Consider the following 18430-nt stretch of genomic DNA (forward strand, 5'->3'; position numbering starts at 1 on the left):
CGGCGCGTGCACCCAGGAGGTCGAGTGCGAGCAGGCTCGGCAACAGGCGGGCAAAGCTGCAAAGGTCCAGGGAGGAAAAGTCCGACGACGGAGAGCAGAATTCAGTCGAAATGAAACGAAGGGCAGAGAGGTGAAAGAGGAAGAGTCACTGACAGACTTTGAACTTTCTCATTTGGCGATACGTCACACAAAAAAGGCGAGTATAACCCCACGGCCTGCTCGTACACACTCTTCGCGGGCACAGTGCCACCGGGCAGCGGCGGCGCCTTTTTGAGTCCCTCGGTTTGGGGGCACTTTGCGAGGCCCCAGACCCGCCGACTTTTGGAACGGAGACACATTTAGCCACGCGCGACAAGCGCCACGTCTCCGCGAAATGCTGGCTTCACTCCCGCAGATACATTAGATTCGAGACGGGGCTGTTTTTCCAGGATGTTGTTGCAGTGTGCAGTTGGGATTTTCTAGTCGTTGGCCATCGTGTTGAGCACTTGTGTTTCCAAGGGTTGTTCCTAACTGCATGGCGGGGACTGGTAGTCGAAATGTGTTCCACCACGGAGACGTCCGCTTGCTCACTTTCACTAGGGATTCTCAACATTTTCGCTGCACCGAGATTCGTGAGTTGTTGTCCTCTGGAGAGACGCCCTGGAAAAACCACCATATAAGGAGTTGCCATTTCGGGATACGAGGCGGCTCGATCCTTTCTCGCTGGCAGCAATAGTTACCTGAGCAGGCAGGTGTCCAGGTGAGGGCTACACGCATTTGTGTTTCGTCCAAGCACGCAAAAAGAACGCGAGCAACTCTGAAGGGCACAAAGAAAACTGCGCGGTTTCTGTTCGATGTTGATAGGGTCGGAGCATGAAATTGACAAAGATGCATCCACAGGTCTCCGATGGCGTTCTTCTCTGGTCCGCGGTGGCGGGTTCCGCTTGTGAATCTCTACGAAAAGCACCAAAGTCAGGTTTTGCCGTTACACCTTTAGAAGGCATAGTCAGGGATGTTATCGAGAGAGAAGCCGAGCTGTTCCCCTGAGGAAATGTGAAAATTCTGGGCAAGTGCTGCAGATTTCGGCTCGTTCCATCGGGCGTCTTAGGTGATGGTACGAATGGAAGGAAGCGTCATATACACACCATCGAGAGAGAGGAAGGCAATCGCGGCAGCGTAAACGGCATGATTTCCTGTCCGTCGTGGCTGACCGGACACTGGCGTAGGGTTGTTCGTCGTGCGTCGTGCAAAACGCTATGTGCCAAGCTATTGTGTACCATCGCACACGCGACCAGCAGTGGGAAGTAGACTTTCGCTTCCTTGGCAAGACCGCCGGCTTTGTCGCGCTGGATCAAATTTGCTTCACTGGAATACGCCGAGTGTTTGAGAAGCGTCCTCTCGAAGCTTCGTCGGTTTCTCTGGTTTTCGGTCGTGGTTTCGGAACCGCTACTGAGTCTGGCGAGCATCCCTCCACACCAATTGGCAATATCTATGCTGACAGGACACGCAACAGTCATCTTGCAGCCGGTGGCGGGGAGGTGGAATATCCTCTGGCGTGCAGATGTATGCATTATTCTCGGTCTGCCACTGAATAGAGGTCTTATCATTAAGTGAAGCCGCCAGTTTTCTCCGAAGAATCAAGGTCTCTCGTGGCAGTCGCATCTCACAAGCATCTGCCCGGGCCCAATCGGCAACTTCTGAGTCGTGCCTGATGGGAAGAAACGCTCTCAAACGTGTGGCAGCTCTTCTTGTACCCGGACACACAGTTGTGTGCACACCTGGCTATAGGAGACTATCGTCAATTTCAATGCCACATTAGAGCACTCGTCTCCCCGTGCGGCTGCTAACCTCTGCCATCCAATAATTGTGCCCTGAAGTCAGCATGCCCACAGGAAACGAGGTGGTCAGACCCCCGGGAGACAAGAATGCACAGTAAACCGGTTTTTCGCGCGGTTCAGAAGCGCTACGATGGCTCTGCTGCTGGGGGCGTGCTTCCCGGTTGACGTGAACTCCTGCAGATGACCAAGGCGAAAAAACGCTTGAGACTAAACCTCGGTTGTTCCCTGTTACTCATTCTGGCTCCAAATAGGTATATCTGGAACGACTGGCCTCTCCTATTCGTGTGAGGCAGTCCACCACGTCCGCTACGCATGTTGGCATCCATGGGGATTACACGACAATCAGATGCAAGTCAATCTCTTCGGCGTATCGTGTACCTGGCGCGGTACACAAACAACAAAAAGTAGAGCTTGCAGATGCATAATGGCGATTTTAGCAAGAACGGTGACGGCTTTTTTTGAGTACAGGCCAGTAACGGCAACACTCTTACACGTTTACGGGGCTACCCGTAGAATCTGTCGTTTGTTCCTGCTTCGACCGTCGCTAGTGTTTCTGATGTTGCATCTGTTTAGGCTGGCAAACCAATATCAACAACTGCGCACAAACGGTCTCGTGGAGTTGTGCATGCCTCAAAACTGACTGAGTTCGGCACCTCTCGGTAGTTGGAGTCCTCGTATTGAGTTGCATTTCGTTTCTTCACGCAGACACTTGGCGGAATCACCACCGATGTAAAAGCCCTGCGTTAGGTCACAGCACACTCCAAATAATTCCTTTCGAGCAAAACAGTGACAGAGACCCACGTTGACACGTATTTTTGTTGACAAAAAGTACGGTTTTATCTCAACGCCACGTCTCCAGTCGTGAGGGCAAACAGCTGGTCAAATTATCATGTCGTCATCTTGCACGCTTTGAAGTCTGCACACACAGTGGCGATGAAGAACATCTGGTGAACAACAGACAGAACAATCATGCAGACTAAGACCTGAGGGATCTTTCCTAATTTTTCAGTTTTTTCTTAAGGCAACCCCGCGATGTGTTGGCCCTGATTGCCGGCCGCCTAGCCGACGGTGGAACTTTGCGCGAGATCAGCTTTCGCGGTGTCTCCATTCTTCCCTGTGGCTGACCGTCTACTTTTTGTACCCTTGTCCGTGCCACGTTCACCGGATCCTGAAAAAAAGTCCTTCCCTTCAGTTTTGCCTTCTCCCGCAAGGTATGGGACTGTTTTTTGACAACAGTCTCTCTCCCACTGCATGCTCGGGATTCGCGAACTGGCTGCATAGGGTCCAGAACTTTTTATCGCGTCGCGTTTTGTTTGAACGTGGTTTCTGTGTATCAGGTCTTTTCATGTCATGAAATGAAGCGACACGTCGGCGCCTGTAAAGTTCACCTCAGTAGACCGGTCGTTCTTTGGGATCACTCCAGTTTATGGTTTTTCTTGTCAACAGCGTCGCATACCCGCCTCCTGCCGTTGAAGGCAGCGCCGAAGTCAAGTGCCGGAGCGAGACAAGTTCATGAATGTCTTTTTGTCCCTTGATTTACCCCTTTCCTGTTTAATCATTTTGTCGCCTGCGTCTGTTACTTGCGACCGCAGACGCTGCTTTGATGTACGGACTTATTCTCTCCCCGTAGCGCGCAGTGTTTTTTTACGTCAACGGCGGTCCTGTTCCTCATAGCAAAGGTTGAGGAAGTTCTTTCAGATTCTGACCACGCCAGGGAACCGTTGCACCGCTCTGTCTACTAAACATTGTCTTTTTCTCGGCGTTTCACCTGTATTTCCCTCTTAGCCTTCCTTTCTTCTCGTCACCTACATTTATTTCCGACCGGAATCTCCGAAAGTGCGCTGCCCTATCGAGGATGAGTGGACGCCAAGACGAGAGCGCCTCGCTGGACGCTCTTTTCTCTGCCGCTCGTCGTCTGCCTCCACTGACTGTGGAGGAATGCGCCTTCGACGCCGAGTCGAAAAATTGGGTGCCGCATGCAGCCATTCGAAGACTGAAGAAAAAAGAAGTCCAACAGCTTCGCCATGTACGCCTCATAGTTCAAAAGGCCCCCACAGGTACACTGCTCGATATGGGTGACCAGCCGCCCCACCGAAGCCGGAAACAAAACGCGCAGCGAGGCAAGGGGTTTTGAGCCCCGCTATATCTCTGCAAAGAAAGCAACAGCAAGGTCCTCATATATATAAACATATACCATATATATATATATATATATATATATATATATATATATATATGTATGTACACTTCAGCGCAGACGACGTGAACTGTTTGCTGGCTTCTTGCAGTGTGGCCGCGTATAGTTCCCTTTTCATATGTTCGTTTGTTCACTGGGCGTGCCGGTAGTTGATCGCGCGGTTGGGGCTGTGCTTGGGTTTGTGCCTCTTCAGGGCAGAGCAAATGTCGCTGCTGCGGCGGAAAGATCGAGAAGGGCGAGGCGCGTCTCGGCTACCCGACGGCGGATCCGCGAGGGGCATTCGGTCTCCTCACCTGCTGGCTGCATCCGCGTTTCAGGTGTGCCAGAGTCATTCTCGAGGAAATTTTGCAGGCTCAGTTGGGAGACAGGGACCGCACGGATATCGCGCAGCTCCTACAGAGAACGAAGGAACAGGAGGACAGTGAAGAGGCCGTCAAGGACGAGAAGGCAATCAAGGACGAGAAGGCAATCACGGACGAGAAGGCAATCAAGGACGAGAAGGCGATCAAGGGCGAGAAGAACCCCCCGGTGGGGAGGGACAGCAAGGACGCGGAGCGCAAGGCAGATAAAAACGGTAGGGAGAGAGAAGGGTGAGGGAGAGCTTGCAGTTTTTTGTCACGGTGGGTAAACCACAGGCATATAAATACACGGACAATCGTTGTGATGCGTGCTGGTGTCCCTGTGCAGAGAACTGTCTGCCACTCGATCCCAAGGAAGAAACTGAAGCGAGCGTCTCCACCGCCGCGTCGTCGCCGTCGTCTCCTTCGCCTTCTGGGTCGGCCGTCGCCTCCGTGAACAGCACGCATGCGCTCTTGGGTGAACACCTCGAACTTGCTGCTCTGTGTCACGGCCTCGACGACCTCGAGGCGGCGTCTCTGGCATACGTGAAGGCGCAGTTCGGCGCAGCGATTCACAGCGTGGTAGCCCGTGCCGACGCGGAGGCTTTGCTTGCGGCAGAGAAGAAGAACGCAGATGGCGATGCGGAATTCCCTGAAGATGACATTGCCGCGGTCATGCGCGACATCGTTAAACGCCGAATTGAAGGGCGACGGCCTGCGCCGTCCGACCTCATGGTATCGCTCCTCCCTTTCCAGGAAGAGGGTCTCTGGTGGCTTTGCCGACAGGAACAGTCCGAGGTGCGAGGCGGCATTCTCGCCGACGAAATGGGTAAGACTGCGCGCGGGCGAAGCCGCTCGCGACCTAAAAAACCCGCGCCAAGCCCCGGTCAAGGGCCAGCGGGAAGGCTGGACAACACGCCGTGGACGCCGGGGGCTCGAAGCCTCAAATTACGTAAATACATCTATAAATACATCTATAAATACAATATATATATATATATATTCTAGCTCAGAGCTGTGAGCACGGCGAGATGGCCAGACAACAGATGCAAGTCCACACTCTTAGAAGCCCCAACAAGGAGGGATCATCACTGCCGAGCTCAGACGCCTCGAGCAGCCGCTGCGTCCTCCGACGTGGCAAGCAGCGCTGAGGTTCCCTTAGGGTGAGGCTTGACTCGTCGCAAAGGCCATTAGGCTGTGGCCCCACAGACCCAGAATGGTCTCTTCGCATTGCTCGTCCCTTCGACTGGTCGCCCCTTTTCTTTCGCTTCGTCCCTGGATCTTGTCCTCATGGGTCTTCTGCTAGTTGTACCCAGCGCACCTCGCCCGTGTGGTCTGCATGTTGCGAGTGCGCGTTCCCCTCTCTTTTAACGCACGCGGTTCGTTTTTTCTTGAGGCTCCGCGTGACTCTCTTCCTTCGTCGCGTGTGCCGCTCAGGTATGGGTAAAACGATTCAGATCATTTCCTTGATTCTCGCACGTCCGTTTCCTCCTCTGCCTCGCCCCCTGCGCCCCAGTGCGTCCTCCCGCGAGAGACATGCGCTGCCTCGCGTCGGGCAAACGCTGGTGGTGACGCCTCTGGCCGCCCTGCTGCAGTGGAAAGGCGAGCTAGAGAAATTCGTCAGACCGGGGCGACTCTCGGTTCTCGTCTACCACGGCCCGTTTCGCCAGGGCCTTAAGTCAGAGCTGGAGAAGCACGACGTCGTGCTGACCACCTACTCGACGCTCGAGCAAGACTTCCGCCGCGAAACCAACAAACACAAGGTTCTCTGCAAGGTAGGAAGGAACCGGAAGGGAGTGCGGCAGACGAGGGAGAAATGCGCGCAGGGACGCGCGAAACGGCAGGAAATTGGATATGCGGGACACGCCTGAGGGCGGGGTCGCAAAGAACGGGAATCGAGGCGGGAGGGAAAATCGCAAAACAGAACTGACAAGACACACATGCTGGGAAGGCGAGGGAGGGAAGGGCGGCGAATCGAAAGGCGGGGAGGGAAGATGGCGAAGCTCACGGGAGGCGGCAAACACATGAATGAGGACGAGGAAATGGAAGGCAGGGAAACGCAGCGAAACCGGCAGACGCGGGAACGAGAAGGGGAAGCAAGCTGCAGCTGTCTGCGGGGGGTCAAACCGCTCGGCTTTCACGCAAAGTTGTATTTTGAGCGACGACCTGAAGCTGACGCTTTTTTGTTAACACAGGCTGGACCGGTTGTTCTCCTCTGTAGGGCGGCCAACTGTGCCTTTTCTTTCCGTTTCGAGGTGGTTGTCTCCACAGTCGCCGGGGGCGGCGCGATTTTGTGTCCCGCCCTCCACAGTCGCCGGGGGCGGCGCGATTTTGTGTCCCGCTCGGTGTCGCCGTCGTGGCCTCCCTGCCATCGCTACGTCGGTGGAAGTCTCCCTTCTTGTTTCTCCATCTTGTCGTGCTGCCCTGAATCCCCTGCGCTGGTCTCTGCGGTTTCCGCAACGTCCGGTCCTGTCTTCCTGCGTTCCTGTCGGTTTTCAGTACTGCGGGCGTTTGTTTCTCCCCGACAAACTCGCAATTCACCAGCGGTATTTCTGTGGGCCAGCGGCGGTACGGACAGCGAAGCAGCGTTTGACGACGCGGAAGCGGGGGACGGAGAAGGCGATGGAGACGCTTCAAATCACTTCTGAAACGGCTCCAATCGTGGTTGAGGAAGACGAGGGCGCCGGAACTCAAGAGCGGGGCCGGAAGAGAAAACGGAATGGGAGCAAGGGGGAGGAGTCGAGGCAGGACGGAAAGGCAGGCAAGCAGGCGTCCTCGTCTTCTTCTGCGTCTTCTTCCGCGTCTTCGTCGTCAGCGTCCTTTTTGCCTACCCCTTCGAATGTGATGAAGGAACTGATGGCGGAGGCGAATCGGGATCTCCGCGATGTCGGGCCTTCCTGGGTCTTTCCGAAGCCCCTTCGTTTCGCGCGGCGTACGCCGTATTCGCCGAAAGCGGAGAACGGGAGCACAGCTGCGCAGAACGGCCAGGCGCCGGCGAAGAGAGAGCTCACGTCCAAGGACGACGCCGCGGCCTCCGAGGCTTCTGAAGATGAAGCCGAAATCAGTAGAGCTGTACAGCAACTCCTCGAAATGGGGTACGATCGCGACCGAGCTCTGGCGGCTGCGTTATCGTGCAACGGGAGCATCGAAGACGCCGTGCAACTCCTCGCGGAGGACAAGGTTGGGGGCGACGCGGGCCAGCGCAGTTCCGACGAAGAAGAGGAAGAAGAGAGCGCGCGGGCCGAGAGGGACAGAGCTCGGACGTTGCGGCACGAGCTCCGAATCAGCAGAACCGATGTGCCGCGACAGAAGCTTCCTGTGCTCCAAGGGCTCCTCAGACGCTGCGGCCTTCCGACGAGCGGCACGAAGCAGCAACTGGTCACCCGTCTCTGTCGATTCCTTTTCGAAGAGGAGGACATGTCGGATGAAGCCGAGGCGTCCGGCGAGGAGCCCCGACGCGGGGACAGAGGGCCGAGGCGCCGCGAGAGGCCAGCGAAGAGCAAGAAAGGGGCGTGCGGCGGGTTGAGACGAAGCGGGGAAGGCGTAGACGGCGCATCGGAGAACGAGGCAGCAGGCGAGCAACCGCGGCGTTCCCGAAGACTTCGCGAAGTGGCAGAGGCCGCCCAGGAGATCCAGAACGGGGGATCCGCCGGAGGACGCGAGGCATCCGCCAAGAAGGGCGGGGAGAAGGCTCGGACGACTTGCGCCCCGAGGGGCGCAACGACGCCCGGCAGCGCGAGCGCGTCCACAAAGCAGACAAAGGGGAAGAAGGCGCCCGTGTCGAAAAGAAGGAAGAAGGCCGAATGGTGCAGCTCGTCGTCCTCGTCTGACGAAGATTACGAAGAAGAAACAGACTCCTCGTCCGTCAGTTCCGCCGCAGACGAGGAATCCTCGTCGGAGGCGTCCTCGCTGTCGCCTTCCGAGGCTGAAGAGTCGGCGGACGAGGCGCCAGCACGCCCTCGGCCAGCCGCGCGGCCCGTCGCTTTGCCTGCCTCGTCCACGACCGACGAGGACGGCGAGCCGGCGGGAGGTCTCGTGGACGAGGAAGAGGACGAGAACGACGAGGCGGTCAAGCAGCTCTTGCGCCAATCAATGTTGCACAGCATTCTGTGGCAGCGCCTCGTCCTTGACGAGGCGCACCGCATCAAGTCGCGGAACAGCAGCACTGCGCAAGCAGTCTTGGCCTTGCGGACGGCGACCTTGGTCTGCCGAAGGGAGGGCGAAGTCGTCGCGGTGCATGCAGCGGGGAACGGGGATCGCGAGGACGCGGCAGGAACCCTGAAGGCGGAGACGAGCAACAAGCGGAACCGGAGAAAAACGAAGGCGGTCGAGCGAAAAACGCCGGAGAAAGAGACCAAGACGACGGGCACAGAGACGGAAAACCACGCAGAGACAACCGACACCCACCTTGAGGCTTCTTCGACGCAGCTTGCAAACGGTGGAGGGGCTCTGGTTCTACGAGAACGAAAGGAGGGAGAAGAGGCGAGCGACGAGGTCGCGTGGGAACTGAAAGTCGGAGGCAGTCGGTGGTGCCTAACGGGCACGCCTCTCCAGAACCGGATTGGAGAGCTTTTCAGTCTTGTCAAATTCCTCAGAGTTTATCCCTACGCCTACTACTTCTGCAAGAGGCCTGGATGCACGTGTCGGTCTCTGCACTTTCGCTTCCACGAGGGCAAGTAAGGCGACTGAAAACGCTTCGCGCTGTCTCGGCGTCGCTTCCCGATCTGCGCCGCCTGGCGCCGACTGCCTCCGCCTGGACCGACGCACAGGCTTCGACCTAGCCCTATTCTCCGGCGCTGTCTCCTTGCCCGGTTCTGCTACTGTTCAACCCCGTTGCGTCGCGCGTTTCTACGGCCTCCTGGGTCTTCGCCCGCCACGTCTCCGCTGCGGCTTCACTATCTTGGCGCTTCTTGGGACGCGTCGGTTTGTGTTTGTCTCCTCCGTGTCTCTCCTGTGTCGTCGCGGTCTCCCTGCCGCAATCGCTGATGCGGGGTCTGTTCTTCGAAGGGCTCTTCGCACCGGTCCGTTCCTCGTATCCGTTGACGCGTATTCGATCAACCTAACAGAGAAGCACAAGATGCACTCCCCACTCCTTCTCTCTGCTGCGCGGGTATCGGCGCCGGCACCGCCCGCTATGCTTCGCCGGGGCGTTCAGTGCTTCCACGCGGCGCTTCCGTCCATCTTGCGTCTGTGCTGGCCGTTCAGACACTGCGTGAAGTGCGGGCACACGCGCATGAGTCACTTCTCGCTCTTCAACCAGAAAGTCATCAACCCCATCAAGCGCTGCGGGTACCAGAACGAGGGCGTCGTTGCGTTGAAGAACCTCAAGAGAGACGTAAGCCGCCTGCGCGTGCATGCTAACGGCCGACGCGGAAGTCCTCTCGCCTTCGGGCAGTGTGTCGCGTCGCCTGCACAGACTGCTGCGTCTTTGCCGCTCCGTGCCTCTCTTGTGCAGGTTCTGGATACGATTATGCTTCGCCGGACCAAAGTCGAACGAGCTGCAGACGTGAAGCTTCCCCCGCTGACTGTGCGCATTCGCCGGGACGCCCTCTCGCCGGAGGAGCGCGACTTTTACGAGTCGCTTTTCAAGCAAACTGCAATTCAGTTCGTGAGTTCACTGAGGAAACGCGACGGCCCTGTCTCCCCGTAGCCTTGCTCGCAGACGCGTCACGCGCGGGGAAATCCGCTCCGCTTCGCGCGCACCCGCGTCCCGGCCAGGGGGACGCGACCGTTTGGGCGTCTGATCGCCTCCCCCCCCCCCACCCCGCGGTGGTGAACGCGACAGCGAGGCTGCGCATGCTGCGCAACGCACACGTGTGTGTGTGTGTGTGTGTGCGGCGTCTGTCTCCCGGCTTTGCCAGGATGCCTACGTCGAAGCTGGAACCGTTCTCCACAATTTTGCCCACATTTTCGATCTGTTGAGTCGCCTCCGCCAAGCGGTGGATCACCCCTACCTTCTCGTCCACGGATCGCTCCAGCCTCTCGACGGCACTTCCCTGCTTCCCACGGCGTCGCGGAAAGAGCAGCCCGCGGGTGTTTGTGCCTTGTGTCAAGACGACGCGCTGCATGCGGTAAGGATGAGTCCACGGCCGCTCTCTGGACTGCACGTCCGCTGGCTCTATGACCGATCTGCGCGCGGGCGGCGACGCCCGGCGCATGCGGCCTGGAAGCGTGCGTGTTTGTGTGTGCGAGTCGACGCCGTGTGCATGGTACGCCGCGATTCGTACTCCTGCTTGGATGCGGCGGCTCCGGCGTCTGGGAAAAACGAGAAGCGAAAGGGTCGATGGTGGCGCTTTCACTGTCCCGCGCGTGGCGCGGCCTGTTGGGCGCGCGTTCGGATGTGTGCGTCGTGTCGGTGTCGTGGACGGCTCGCACGCGAGGCAGCGGCCAGGACTGCCGAGTCGATCGGTCGCTGACTGCAGTTCTTGCTTCACCGAATTTGCGTCTTTCCTCAGGAGCACCTCACGGAGGCGAGCTGCGGGCACGTGTTCCATCGCGCTTGCTTGTGGGAGTACGTCCAGTCGGTGCCCGTGGGCCCCGGCCCCGAGACGATGTCGGAGGCCCTCGAAAAGAAGAAAGAAGTTCTGGGGTGTCCGGCGTGCTACACGCCCCTGACGGTCGACCTGTCGACTCTCGAGCGCCAAGTTTGCAGCGCCGCCGGGGGGGCTGAAGACGGCGAAGGCGAGACGAGGTCGCGAAAGGGAGGAAGAGACCAATCTGCCAAAGACGCGGAAGAGGAGGAAGACGAGACGGACGAGGCCGAGCTGGATGAGTTGCTGGAGAAAGACCAGGGGGGCCAAGCAGGCAGCAGGGGGCAAGGAGACAGTGAACCAGAGAATGCGCGGCCTCGTCAGAAAGCAGAGACGCCGCAATCCGTTTCCGACCTCTCGCGGAACCTCCAGCAAGTCGGGCTCGGGAAACGCGGTCCTGATGGAATCATGCAGAAAATCAAGGCTAGCGAATTTCGAAGCAGCACAAAGATCGAGGCGCTGTACCAGGTGAGCGTCACTATATAGACTTCACGTGCTGTGCAAAGAGCATGCAATTCGCCACGTGTAGACAAATGCGAGACAGAGACACCGGCGACAGTCCTTTTGTCCCTTTCGCGGGTGAACGGTCGAAGCCGGCACTTCCCACGTGTTTTCCAAAGAAACTGGTCGACAACAGATACGAGCAACTGGAAAGAACGCGCGCGAGTTAAGGTTCCTGGTCCCCGGCTTCTGGATTTTTGCCGTAGAAGCGAACTGCATTTACTAGAAAATGCAGACCGGTTTCCGTTCACATGTTCAGAGTTTTTGGTGTCTCCTAATGCTGCTTTGTTTGTTTCTCTGCTTCACCACTCTCGCCGCGAGAGGCGACGCCAGTGGAGGTTGGATCGTCGAGGACACAGCACCTTGATATAATTCGTTTGGTTCGTTTTCTGTGCTGTGCGATTCTACAGGAACTTCTTGATATCGAGCGAGAGGACACCACCGTGAAGAGTCTCGTCTTTTCTCAGTTCTGCTCCATGCTGGATCTCATCGAATGGCGACTTAAAAAGGGAGGGATTCACTGCGCGAAACTCGTGGGCTCGATGTCGATCGTTTCACGGTAAGAGCGCAGGTGCACGGCTGACGGCGTGCCCGCTTCCCACCGTAATGCAAAATATGGAAAACTCCCCCGTGTATGCACTGCTGCTACAAAGCTAGGTAACCTATATATTTATGCGTATATATATATATATATATATATATTTATGTGCACGCCCATGGGTGTGGACAAACTATATCGATCTGCACAACACCATGGCTTCGTGCATTCACACAGGTGCAAAAGTCGAGGAACGACAAGGTGGTAGCCGTGCAAACACAGATCCGTGTTGAAATTGGACGCTGCATGCAAGCTTCGTAGGAGTAGCGGGAAGGGCGGAAACCTGTGGGAAGTGTTGAGGGAGTGCCCGCGTCGTTCCTGTAAAAAGCAGGTCCGTTTTTGCAGTCCAGCTGGGGGCCATCGACGGCGGGAGACCCTGTCGCGGGTTCATCCATCGCAGCGCGTTTGTTTCCTGCGTTGGGTTTCATTTTGAGTGATTGCGAAACCATTTTCACCAGGGCCTCCCTCTGTTCTGTCCCTATATACGCTGCACTGGTTTTTGCTTCAATGCTTCTCCGCTGTGCAGGTCCAACGTTCTCTATGCGTTCAACAATGATCCGTCTTTGAAAGTGCTTCTGATTTCCCTCAAAGCAGGAGGAGAGGGCCTCAACCTGCAAATAGCTAGTCGGATCTTTCTGATGGATCCGTGGTGGAATCCCGCAGCCGAGATGCAGGCGATTCAGCGGGCACACCGAATAGGCCAGCGACAGAAGGAAGTCATTGCCGTTCGTTTCATCGCCGAAAAAACTATCGAGGAGAGAATTCTGCAGCTCCAGGAGAAGAAACAACTGGTCTTCGACGGGACAGTCGGTGCCTCCGACCACGCAATGACCAAGCTGACTCAGGACGACCTCCGGTTCCTGTTCCAAAACTGAAAGCATTTTTTTCGCGTCACTCCATCGAAGGGGACATGCACTGCACAGAGCAGGCTGCGTCGTTGTTCAGTGAGAAGTCTTTCACGGGGGCAAAGTGTGTTGTACGACCTTCAGAAAGGATGTTGTGGATGAGTCGCATAAACGGCTGAAGCGGATGACACTGGTGAAGAGGTGGGCGAGGCAGTCGCTGGGCGGCGTGATGGAAAGTGTGACGCACTTTGTCGTCGTGATACAGTCTCGCGGGCTTCAAGCAGCGAGGACAGTAGTCGGCCGACACAACCGTCAGGCTGTCTCCCCGTTCCTTTCGTATCTGCGTGTCTTGTCTTGGCACTTCAATAGGAATCAGTCGCATGATGACGCCGACATCGGAATCTGTCGCATTCCTCATTGCTAAATCTCTCAGGCAATTTGTGCATTGTGCTTGTTTGTCGAAATGAACGTTTCTAAAGTGACGCGTGCGTGTGTCTGCTTTCCGTGCGGGCGTTGCAGTGTCGAACCGAGCTCGCTGTGGTGGGTTCGGGCGTTGTGCCTGGTGAACGTTTCTGGCGAATGTGGGGAGTGTCCTGTGGAGGGCGATTCCTTCCTTCGGGCCTCCACGGGTAAGCGTGTGTGTGGGGGGGGTTGTTGGTCTGGTAGCCAGCGTTCCGTTGCACTGGAAGCCGGCATTGTATACACAAGATGCAGTTGCCATAGCAGACTTGATAATCAGGTCATATCCAACTTCCGGTCGTTCCATGCCCGCCTCTCGTCGCAGAGTTTTTTTCTTTATAGGGTCAAAAAAGGAGTCTTTTGCCGTCTCGGCGTTTCTGGGATCTGGGGTACTCCATATAGTTCACGTACCATGCCAAGAGCAACCGGTGTGCATTGCCTTTCGGCTTCATCAAAAACAACGGTGGGAACTGTATAGCCGCTTGGCAGTAAAGCACGTCTACATACGCTGGCGCGTCTCTTACACCCCTGTGAGTATAATTTACGCTGCTTTCCCTTCACCCTCATCGGTGAACGTAGAGACTGTACGAAGGTGAGTTCTTGATTGAACGAGCGACGTCTATCAACTTCCAGATCGACTGTCACCATGTGCTCCCCAAAGGCACTCTCCTGAACAGTGGCGAGTGCTCAGCTTGTTAGCGCCGTGTCACCACCGCAGGAATCGCTAGACAACAGAAAAGCTTCTCGCAGTGCAAGATACGTTTTTAGATTTCAGTCCCAGTCAGACGGGTAGGCGCAACAGAATTCGTCCCACGCAGACTTGAAAATTCAGACTCAGAGACTAGCACTCACCAACCTATTCACGCGAAAAGCGGGATTCCCCAACGAACCGAGACGGCGCGGATTCCTCCACCCTGGAGACACTGGAAAACGGAACTTCAGACAGGAACCTGGAATCGCTCCGACACATAGCCACTCCCTTGCACTCGACATGCCACACGTCGCATCCCGGCATGTCGTCCATCGCGTTCCCTTTATGTGTGCTCCATCGCCTTGCGGATGATCCCTCGTCACACGCCGATATGCTTTAAGTGGCAACATCGATATCCGCACTGAATTCCTCAAAGGCTCCAGAAGACCCTGTCGGCCCACGGGACAGGCAAGCCTGCTCTCACACGAACGCTGTGTCAGACGGTAATCCTAAAACGCCACGGAATACACCTTGCATGTACTCTCGATTTGTGGGCAATACAGACAGCCGGTGAACCAGCACGTGCTTCGTCGCCGAGTTCCTTGTTCGCCAGAGCGCCCCCGTAGAGAGACGGCAAGCTCCATACAAGCACACGCCTCCACATGGTCTCTTGTTCTGGGGGAATTTCTCGGAAAGAAACGCTGCGCTGCAGCTGTGTCGTTTTTGTGCATTTCTGTCTCATAAAACTCGCCGGCTGTGCTTTGCGCTTTTTTATGCCCAATAATTCCAGAGAGCGATGCAGGCGCTATGACACTCTGTGGGCGCCTCCGGTCGTCCTTCTAAGGCCTCCCGCTTCCGTCTACTTTGTGACATTATCCATCCGGGGAATGGCGGCAACCACGCGATGCGTCAAATCTTGGGCCTCTCGGATGTATGGGGAGACATACGAGCACACGGGCGTTGCGCACGTCTTCTTGACGAAGGAGAGGCCAAAGGCGATCCACACGACACAGAAAACAAGGAAGGACATGGAGAAAAACGATGACACATAGCCGATAGCCCACGTCAACGCGCAGCACTTCGCCGAGTACATGGCATTCTTCCATAGCAACACATCGCGCACTGACTCCAGGACATGGTTAACCTTCTCGTAGCAGCCATTAATCTTTTCACCGATTGTACTTCGACTCACGATTTCTGCGGGGCCTTCCCCAAAGGAGGGCGCAAGGTCCAGAATACGAAACAGAAAACCCGCAGCGAAGGGAACAAGGAGGAAGTAGCAACTAACAGAGAGAAGTGATTTACGCAGAACGAAAACGAAAAAGTAAACCAGGTTGAATCCCAAAAACAGTGACCCCGTCGTCGTTGGGTTTTCCCACGACAGCAACCGAGTCAGTCCACACTCGCATTCCCGTCCAGGGGAACACGATGAACCACAGCTGTTTTTCGACATCGTGTGTGACCGAAGACGGAAAGGGCGGAGACGTGAACGTCAGAGAAAAATGCCGCGAATGAAAGTGATTTGAACGTTTGTACACTGAAGAAGGACTCGAAAAACTGACGCCCGTGGCTGAAGTCTCTCTTCTCCCTCTTGTGTTCAAAAAGCGCAGTCCAATAAAGACACCAAAACACAGCGTGCCGGTTCCTAACAGGAAAACTCGCACAGAGGCGGTTTTCAAATCCCTTTACACGGTATTACAACGACAAAATTAAAAGGGTGCACAGCAGATGGAAGACTGCTTACAGGCAGACTGATCGGGGAACTCGGAACTGTTCGGCAAAAAAGAGCACCTCTCAAAAAAGAGGCTCCTGTTACCACAATCGGAAGCGTGTGTGTGTACGGTCCGTTTCCAGAGAGACGGAACGGACTATCCTCGACAGAAGCAGTGCTCTTCTAAGTCGAAACAGAAGGCCCACGCATTGCCTGTTCACCACACAACAAAACATATATGTTTGGGGCCGCTTTTCTTATCGAAGCGACCGGTCCGCCAGCGCTGAACGCCGTGGAACAAAAGGTGAGGGAGAACAATTTTGCACGACGCCGCAACGCTTAACCGCTTCATCCGTGTAGCTCGTCTCATTTTCACGACCCAACCACGCACACACACACACACACACTCCTGAATCAACGCTGGAAACGCCTGTGAGCCGGTGGGTAACCCCCCGCAGCGATCTCCGCGCGCTTTGCTAGCACCCCCGTCTGAAGTCTCGTCCAAACCCGTTTTTGGCATGAATGGTTCCGGGAATATACGCATCTCACCGTTTATCTTGTTCTACGCACACACACACACACACACAAAGCGCATGGAGAGGGAAATGAGGTGAAACACAACCTCATAATGCGGCAACACCCGGAGATATGTCTCTCCTGCCGGCACCTCTGGCGTGTCTCCCTCCCGTACCCGCCAAATGCCAATAGAGCATCGTGTGCAACTACAGAAAAAGTTCAACTTCTGGCTAAATTTATTCGTGCAAGGTGGTCCTCTGCATACACTTTTTCTGGCTGACGTAACATCTGGAATCGTAGGCGACTGTAGTCGAACTCGGCATTCAGTGAAGCGTCCCGCCAACGACGTTTTTTCTCACGCGCCGCTGCGACGAAACGCGCGCGACTGCGCTTAGTCTTCCATCATGGAAACGGGCATCGTAACGAGATGCGGGACATCGTAACGAGATGCGAGGCTTCGTCCTTCATACGGCATGACCTTGTTCGTCAGCAGTGTCTTCGGCAGCACAGGCTACACACAGCAACCCAGAAATGTGGTACGCCATATGTTATAGTTATATATCGTTTACGTGTCTGACCATTTACCGACAGTCCCCGTCCGAAGAGGCGAAGCGTGAGAAGCTGTTGATCAACTACGCAGCATCCCCCAAAACTTTGATAGAAAACTGCCTGCAGCTTTCACTGATCGACCTCAAAAAGTAACTTGGAAGATTCTGGGGAACAGTCGGTAAGATACAGGAGAGATACGTTGCTGCCTCTACTCTTCCCCGTTGGTGCAGACACTTGCAGATGCCAAAATTCATCTGTTCCAAGCGAATCGAAACTTTGTCTTCTTGAGGGTCGTTTCGTGTGTTCCCTGCCTCGTAACGGTGATTCAGAAAGAGAGACTCACTTTTGAGGACGCTACAGAATGGGGATCGAACGCAAGTGCAAGACTCGGCCAAAGTAAGGCGCGATCGTGGGGCGAACGAATAGGCACAACGTGAACACCGAACATTCGTTTGCCGGAGTGAAGGTGCCGGCCGCTGTGCCTGTTTGCTGTCGAAGCGAAAACAGCTGCAAACGAATATTCTGTTGGTATCTGAGGGCCAGGTGCCTGTGTGTGCTGGTCTGATGGCCCGCGTGAAGCCTCAAACTGCGTACAGTAGACGCCGTTCGTGTCCGTGTCAAACGGATGCTCTGCGGGACACAGTCGCCCCCGACGTTCGTGCAGAGCTCTTCTCTGAACTGTCGCCCCAGATATACGAAAAGAGTGCAATCACTCGTCTCCATACACCGGATATATTTTTGCAGATCGGGGGTACGAACCAACAGCCAGCGCTGGTCGCACCGCATCCCCGGGTTCCTCCCACCGAAGGTTTGTCTGTCGGGGATTCCCGTCTGTGCGTGGATCGCGCTTTCAGTTCAGCCAGGCAATTCCAGTTCGTTACGTCGTATGAATACAACACCTGATAAACTTACAGACAGTGCCTGTTAAAGAAGCCGCCCCCTCTGCGAGGCGCAGACAGCAAAGGTCCAGGACACTGGCTGTGCTGCTAGGAACCTAGCATTGCAGTGTGCAGGCAGTTTCACCTTGCCGTCACACGCGGTGACTACAAAGATTACGCGGGTTTAGTCGGGCTCCGGCACCGATTCGGTTTCACTCGATATGTCGCGCGCAGATGTACGTCCGACTTTTGGAAATTACGCCTCTCTACGTTTCGTGTTTCGGATTACGTCCACGGTGTGAGGTTCCGTAGAAGCGATTCGAGCTGCCCAAGCTGGAGTCAGCGAGGCGCGTTTGAGGACCTTCGGCCTCATGCATCAAGAGCGACACATTTCGCAGAATTTCCGCCCCGCGTGGGGAGCTCTCTGCTCGAATTTCGTCGGTGGTGCAACAGAATTTTGTGTACACAGTTTTCTGAGCAACCGCTTCCTTTTACGCTTCTCCTTACCGAGAGCATTTGCATCCATCGTTTCACTGGCAGCGCGTGATCCTCGTATCACCGCCGAGGCGGAAGAACGAGCGATCTCCTACCTACTGAGTTCCATCTCTAGTCCTGCTCACCGGTACAACACTCCCAAGTTGCTGGTGTTCTCACATATTTTCATGTCCTGGGCGTACAAAGAATCTCTTACCAGCAGTGGGCAAAGATGACTGCTTCGATTCAATCTCCGCTTTCGTCGATGCCCCGCATGGGCCAGAAGACCAGGCGGCAAACGACGTGGAGACGGTCCACAGTATTCG

The 18430-nt window shown here is 55.8% G+C and overlaps 2 protein-coding genes across 2 annotated transcripts; one reads left to right on the forward strand and one right to left on the reverse strand.

The window, feature by feature from the left end:
• Nucleotides 1-3672: 3672 nt before the first annotated feature.
• Nucleotides 3673-12856, forward strand: NCLIV_046520 (hypothetical protein; the record flags this gene model as incomplete). The annotated part of the gene is made up of 11 exons (XM_003884202.1): nt 3673-3874; nt 4208-4588; nt 4702-5181; nt 5790-6127; nt 6852-9028; nt 9558-9687; nt 9808-9960; nt 10214-10423; nt 10808-11350; nt 11794-11942; nt 12508-12856. 11 exons carry the CDS (start codon nt 3673-3675, stop codon nt 12854-12856), a joined length of 5112 nt encoding a protein of 1703 aa, XP_003884251.1.
• Nucleotides 12857-14835: 1979 nt separating this feature from the next.
• Nucleotides 14836-15429, reverse strand: NCLIV_046530 (putative reticulon domain-containing protein; the record flags this gene model as incomplete). The annotated part of the gene is made up of 1 exon (XM_003884203.1): nt 14836-15429. The coding sequence occupies one exon, from the start codon at nt 15427-15429 to the stop codon at nt 14836-14838; it is 594 nt and encodes a 197-aa protein (XP_003884252.1).
• Between the last annotated feature and the right edge of the window lie 3001 nt (nt 15430-18430).

Source organism: Neospora caninum, chromosome X (genome assembly GCF_000208865.1).
Source record: "Neospora caninum Liverpool complete genome, chromosome X".
Lineage (NCBI taxonomy): Eukaryota > Apicomplexa > Conoidasida > Eucoccidiorida > Sarcocystidae > Neospora > Neospora caninum.